Source organism: Fukomys damarensis, unplaced genomic scaffold (assembly GCF_012274545.1).
Source record: "Fukomys damarensis isolate Sample0158 unplaced genomic scaffold, DMR_v1.0_HiC HiC_scaffold_19, whole genome shotgun sequence".
NCBI lineage: Eukaryota > Metazoa > Chordata > Mammalia > Rodentia > Bathyergidae > Fukomys > Fukomys damarensis.
Window position 1 is genome coordinate 64,509,769 of NW_022900931.1, and position 6,286 is coordinate 64,516,054.

Here is a 6,286-nt window from a genome sequence, read left to right on the forward strand (position 1 = left end):
CCCCTGCGAGCCGGGCGGGGACGGGCGCGGGAGAGACCCGGAGAGGAACGACGAGGACGGGGGGTGGGGTAGCCAGGACCCGGAATCGGGGACAGAGACGGACAGAGGCCAGAGACCCGGGTGGATGGACATGGGGGTGGGGAAGAAATTGGAGGAAAAAGAGAAAATAAATAAAGGCGAGTCCCACAGAAGGAAATGCCAGGAGGGGAGTGGGGGGATCAAACCCTGTGACTTCTCTGCCTGTCTCCCGGCCCAGCTCTGCCCCACACCCTCCCTGACACCACCCTGGGGTCTCTCAGTCTCCACTCCACCCCCAGCTCGCTTGCCCATTCAGGACCGCAGTCGTCTCGGGCAGTGCAAGGCCTGGGTCACGAACAGGGACAAATGGGAGGGAGGCGGGCGGGCAGGGCAGGTGCCACTCACTTGACAGAGGCAGCGCTGGGCCAGCGTCGCCCCAGCTTGGCGAGCTGCTTCCTGGGGGAATTGATCCACAGGCCCACCGGGAGATGCAGCTTCCCGAAGCGGGGGCTACCGCCCTCCTTCCGTTCACCAGATAGCATGGCCCTAAGGATAGGTAGATAAGGCCCCTATGTCTAAGGCACTGGGTGGCGGTGACGGAGGGGGTGGAGAGGGACCTGGACTCCTGAGGCAGGAGGAGGAGGGGGCTGGGCTTAGGCTCCGCAGGCCAGGAGGGCAGGGATGGGCCTGGGGCTCCGGGGCCCAGGATGGAGAAGACTGTGGGCTGACTCCAGAATTCCTGGCTCTTACCCTGCTTCGGGTCCAGCAGCACCCGGAGGCCCTGGCTCCGTTGGCCCGAGTTCGTCCCACTCCCTCCGCTCTTGTAGTCTGCCTCTGCCCGGCTCCCTTCACTGGGTGGGGGACAGGAAAAGGCCAGAGGAAACCCGGCAGGAAGAGCGGGGAGGGGGCGTCCTGTGAGGAGACCAGGCCCCGGGGAGGAGACCTGGGCAGGGCTGGCCCTGCCTTGCTCCTTGATTTTGTCGTAGCCAGCCCGTTGGTCCCTTCCACCGGCCCCGGGCACAGCCCCTCCTCACGCAGGTAGGGGCCGAACTCCCAGACCTCGGCTATCATGGAACCAGAAGTTTGACTCAGTCCAGAGGAGGGAGTCAGATACTTAGAAAAAAAAGCAAATCTTTATTGGTTCTCCGGATCTGTGGCCTTTTCCTCTGGTTGCGCAGCAGATTCGTTGTCAGCATTGACCGGTGAGGACTTTGGTATAGCGGTGGTCGTCTTACCCCTGTGAAATAGCCTGGGGGTGGTTGGAGGATCCAAATAATGGAGCCGGGTTAGGCAGTAGTTGAATGAGGGACACTTCTCCCAATACCCCACAAATCTGACTTTATTCTAGAAATTATGCAAGTCCCACCCCCTAAGGAAGGTTCTCATTGGCTCCCAGGCCTATTTCTGCATTGGGCAGCCAGAAACCCCGCCCCTTCCTCCGAGCCCGCCTCCTTCCGTGGCGGCTCACACTGTGGCCACGCCGCTGGCTATCAGAAGCATTGAGCTGACAAAGCCACAGATCAGCAGCCCTAAGAGGCGGCTTCTCAGGATATTCTCGGGCTTCGGAGGCTGGAGTATCTCAGGCAAGGACTCCGGGAGTTCTGAGGTTACGTTTGATGACTGCTGCTCCTCCTGCATCCTTTCGGGCAACACTGATAGAGGAAGGGCAAAAGAGCAGTCCTAGCAGCGGGTGAAGGCACCTCGCCCTAGTACCCAGGACCCCACTGCTCGGGCTGCCCGAGGCCACACCCAGGAGGAAGCCACGCCCCCGCCCAGGCCAGGCTTAGGAAACGGTCTCCCATTCCCTGGGCCCTGGAAATTTCACTTCTCTACCCCTAATTCAGAGCTGACCTGTGACGTGGAAATTGATGATCGTGGCTGGGCCGTAACTCACGGTGCCCAACTCACAGAGGTAGTCGCCTGCATCCTCTGGCCCCACCAAGGGCTTGGTCAGGAGGGACTCCTTTCCCTTGGACACCAAGGTCTCAGAATTGTTCCCCCAAACCTAGACCCAAGCTCAAAGGGTCACAGAAGTTTGGGAAATTCAGAGGTTGGAGAGAACTGGGGTGAGAAAATCGCGGGGCCTCAGGGTGAGCGAGGGGAACTCAGGGCGACACCGGTCAGGACATGGGGTCCCCGGCAGGTCAGTAGCCACGCCTGATGGGTCACAGGTCAGGAGGGCTGGGTGCAGGCCAGTGGACCCGGGGGCCAGCAGACCAGGGGCAGGAGGGAGCCCAGTGGACATGGGCTCAAGGGTTACAGGAGTTGGAGGGCCCACCCTGTAAAAGCTGTAGTCAGTGAGTCCTTGAGAGGCCTGGTGCCAGTTGAGGTGACAGTCCAGGATCATGTCTTCCATCTGATGGACCTCCACACTGCGACCTGAGGAAGGGCTTCTGTAAGCGCTCCTTCTGCCTTCACTGCCCCTCAGTAGCTTGGTGCAGGCTGGGGTATCTGGTCTGCACTCTCCCGGGCTCTCCCTAGGGCCCGCCCCTCGCAGACCAAGCCCGCCTGCTGGGTGCAGTTCTCACTCCCGCAATCGTAGGACTTCAGACAGGTGTGGACCTCCTTCTTGCATTTGTTGCACCAGATCAGAGTCTGCAACATCATGCCTGAAGAGACGAGGCCAAGGCATGTATTCACCCACGAACAAGGGAGGGCAGGGGCAAGGCCAGGGTGGGGCCCCCAAGACACCGGTACACCAATGAGGCACAGGAAGGAGTGTAGATAGAATACCACCCGCTACCCAAGAAGTCCAAGCCAGAGAGGATGCTGGTGGCCAGGAGGCTCTCAGCTGTGAGAAGAAATCAAAAGGGGAGGGGTTGAGACCGGGATTTGGGGCAGGGATGAGGGGTAGAGGACTAATGTCCATTGTCTGGACTTACCACATTTGTTAGGACAATAAGCTGCCTCCGACGGGAGAAGAAAAGAAAGAAAGAGATGAGAGAATCAGATTTCTAAGTCAAAGAATATTGGTGGCGGCAGTTGGGGGAAAGGCTGAGCTTTGGGCTTTTGGGTTCCAGGGGAGGGAAGCACCTGAGCAAGGTCCCCTCAGGGTCGCAGGGAAGAGATGAGGAGGTGGAGGGACTGGACTCAGACGTAAGGGGCTGGAGACAGGAACTCTAGGGTTGTAGGATGGGGCTGGGGTCCTGGGATCCTGGCCTTCCTCACCCTCCTTTTGGAACCGCTTAGCAAGGCTGGCAAAGTTCTCTTTCTGTAGGTGCAGCATCCAAAGCAGCTCCTTCACGAAGAGCTCCCCTGGGAGGAAGCAGGGAGTGCACAGTGCCCTACCGGGGGTGGGGATGGGGCTGGGTGGAGGAGGGTGGGCTCTGTGAGCTGGAATTCCATTCTTATCTATTTATCTATGAGATGGGATCTCAATATGCTGCCCAAGCTGGTCTCAAACTCCTGGACTCAAGCAAACCTCCTGCCTCAGCCTCCCAAGTAGCTAGGACTACAGGTGCACCGTGTTGGGCTGGCATTGGTTTTCAGGCTAGCTCAGGGAATAGCACTGAAATCCAGCATTCAACCCACTGGCAGCGCCTGGGCTAAACAATGCGCATGTATTCATCCGTTCAATCTTCACAGCTGCTGAGGGAGCAAGTTGCTGCTAAGGTCTCCGTGTTTGAGCCGAGGGAGTTGCCAATCTCTCGCCGAAGACCACATGGCTAGAACACAGAGCTGGAACTTGAACGGGCAGCCTGGCTTACAGCCTGGGGTCTGACCCTCACCAGCTTTGGCATCCCCAGCAATGGCTAACTTGAGGTATTCTGGACCACCCACCCCCTCGGTGAATTTACCTCTTACATCACTGTCTGTAATACGTTTCAGATCCTTCAGAAAACTCCAGGATGCCTGCTGCAGTGTGTCCTCATCTGTGGGGATGAGGGTACAGAGCCCCAGATTCCAACCCGACCATCCCATAGACTTGCCTCCCTGTAGAAACTACAATACCCATGAGGCCACAGGGCAAGGACAGGCTGATTAAGGGAGAAGCCACCCATCACCTTCTGGGACCTGAAGAAAGTTGCAAGATAAGGGGAGGGCAGTATTTGCTACAGAATCTGCACCCTAGCTTTCTCCATTCCTGATCTCAGGAGACCCTGTCCCCAGGCCCCTCCTATCCCAGGTCCCAAGAGGCCACCCTCATCCCTGCCCTCACCAATGGCCCCCATGTAGGACTCCTCCTTGAACTGCAGGTTCTGGAAATCCTTCACGGCCTGCTCTACCATCTGCATCACGTCTGCATGATGCTGTGTGCCCAGGTGGCCAGGCAGGTAATCTATTTCCAAGGACTTTAGCGCTGCCACCACAGACGGGTCACATATGATACAGCACCCTGCAGGCAGCAGGCAGCAGGCCAGGGCTACCAACAGGAGGGCAAAACGCAGGCCCATTGCAGCTAGAGCATGTGGTCCTCGAACACCAACAGGGAGGGCCCTCTCACCCCAAACAGAGAGCAGGTGCCCACTGAAAGGGAAGACACCAAAGCTCATTTTAGGAGATCTCACTGAGCCTCCTCTCTGTAAGGTCCTCAGGAAACAGGATCTTTAGGAAATCTCCAAACTAAGACATATCCTTCATCAAGCGTCTCCAAAGTATGAGACATAATCCCAATCCATGGCCCCCCAAATTTAGGGTCTTCATTGTATCCCAAATGAGAGACCACAAAAGCATTAAAGCCGGACCCCGGACTCCTAAACCACACAGGCTCCCCAAATCCCAATCCATGCCTTTCCAACTTCCCCAAATCGATGTGACCCCAAATCCCAAACCTCAAATGGATCAATGCTCAGAGACCCCAAGAACCCCAAAACCTGTACCTCAAACTGAAATTTCAGTGCTCAAACCAAATAAACTACACAGTACCCAGCCATCCTGCGTATTATCAAACTCAAAGTTCCCTCAAACCAAAAATACACCCCAAATCCCTCAAGTTAGGGACTCGACAAAGTTAACCAAGACACCCAGCCACCCTTTTGACACAGGGAAACTTCGTCCACTCTCCCCCAAGACCAATACCCCTAATGTGCAGGGCATACCCTTCTTAGGAAATAGAGCCCCATGCACCCTAACCAGCGAAGCACTCCCTTGATCTCCGACTCATGCCTTCCAACACTAGGCCCGACTCAGGAGCCCAGTCCAGCTCCTGAGGGTTTTTGAAAGAGCTAGGGGACCTACTATCTTCCCCGTTAAGATTATGGATTTCGGGGGAGGGGGAGGGAGAGGTTGGTTGCACGGAATCTAGAGTTAGTCTACCAGAGACCCCTGCCACTTCTCCTTTTGAGCTTCCCACATGGGCCCCCAAACCCCGAACTATTCCTTGGGTTTCCCTCGGCCCCGCCCAGAAGCCCAACTCTGAGTCTAATTGGACCAAAACTCAAGGAGGTCCGCCCCGGGCTCCGTGACGTTACAGAAGAGGTCGCCAATTCTTAGAACTTTCGCAGTGCCCGCGGAAGGGAAGCTATCCGCCCGCTCCGGTTCCAGAGCCAAGGTCCGGTTATGGCCTTCAGCATCCTCTCTTCCCTTGGCCCCGGGCCCAGGCTTCCGGCTGGATGCATTCTGGCTGGTTGGAAACGCTGGCGCCTAGCCCCGCAGATGCGGTAAGTGGCTGTTTCTTGGCTAGAACTATGACTCCCAGAAGGCCCTGGGGCCCTTCCTCAACAGCAAACTAGGGCCGCTAGCCCCATAGCTTTATGGGAAATGTAGTTCAATAGTGACACCGTCCACTAGCTCCTCCACCTTCTCGCCCTTCCCCTCTGACCGCTGAGACTCCAGGGAAGAGGTCTGGGATAGATACTGACAGTCCCAGGGGAAGATACTGAGGACTCAGACTTTTTGGGTCCTGGAAAGTGCTTTTCTCCTTTTTCTGCATGATCCTGGACACCAGATAAATATGGACCACAATTCACAGAAGTGCAACAGCAAAGTGCTGCTAGACCTGGCCAGGTATCACACCCCAAGGCATCCTGAGTAAAGAAAGTCTGCAGCTGGGCATGGTGGCACACATCTGTAATCAATCCCAGCACTCAGAAGACAGAGGATTGCTGTAAATTTGGGCCCAACCTGGGCTACATAGTGAGTTCAAGTCCAGCTTGAACTAAGGAGGAACACCCTGTCTTAAAAAACAAAAACAGAGCCGGGCATGGTGGCGTACACCTGTAATCCCAGCACTTGGGAGGCTGAGGCAGTAGGATCGCTGTGAGTTCAAGACCAGCTTGGGCTACATAGTAAGTTCCAGGTCAGTCTCAACTACACAGAGACCCTGTCT

At 56.6% G+C, this 6,286-nt stretch overlaps 2 protein-coding genes across 4 annotated transcripts in view; both read right to left on the reverse strand.

Moving 5' to 3' along the window:
- Positions 1-1,121, reverse strand: part of Rasip1 (Ras interacting protein 1) — a 13,504-nt gene extending 12,383 nt beyond the window's left edge. The window contains exons 1-2 of the mRNA XM_019210043.2: positions 769-1,121; positions 424-564 (exon numbers count right to left, since the gene is read on the reverse strand). Of these exons, the coding sequence (XP_019065588.1) occupies positions 424-560 (137 nt within the window). The 5' untranslated portion in view covers positions 561-564; positions 769-1,121. The remainder of the gene's footprint in view (positions 1-423; positions 565-768) is intronic.
- Positions 1,122-1,935: 814 nt separating this feature from the next.
- Positions 1,936-5,414, reverse strand: Izumo1 (izumo sperm-egg fusion 1). 3 transcript variants are annotated; one of them, XM_033765877.1, is made up of 6 exons: positions 4,178-5,408; positions 3,816-3,890; positions 3,052-3,273; positions 2,901-2,921; positions 2,547-2,627; positions 1,936-2,397 (listed from the first exon to the last, which is right to left on the reverse strand). In XM_033765877.1, the coding sequence occupies exons 1-6, from the start codon at positions 4,509-4,511 to the stop codon at positions 2,063-2,065; spliced, it is 1,068 nt and encodes a 355-aa protein (XP_033621768.1). In that variant the 5' UTR covers positions 4,512-5,408; the 3' UTR covers positions 1,936-2,062. The 3 variants fall into 3 exon arrangements, with proteins under 3 accessions (XP_033621768.1, XP_033621770.1, XP_033621769.1); XM_033765879.1 differs by lacking the exons at positions 1,936-2,397; positions 2,547-2,627 and adding an exon at positions 2,639-2,809 and having other exon boundaries at positions 3,187-3,273; positions 4,178-5,414; XM_033765878.1 differs by lacking the exons at positions 1,936-2,397; positions 2,547-2,627 and adding an exon at positions 2,639-2,809 and having other exon boundaries at positions 4,178-5,414.
- Between the last annotated feature and the right edge of the window lie 872 nt (positions 5,415-6,286).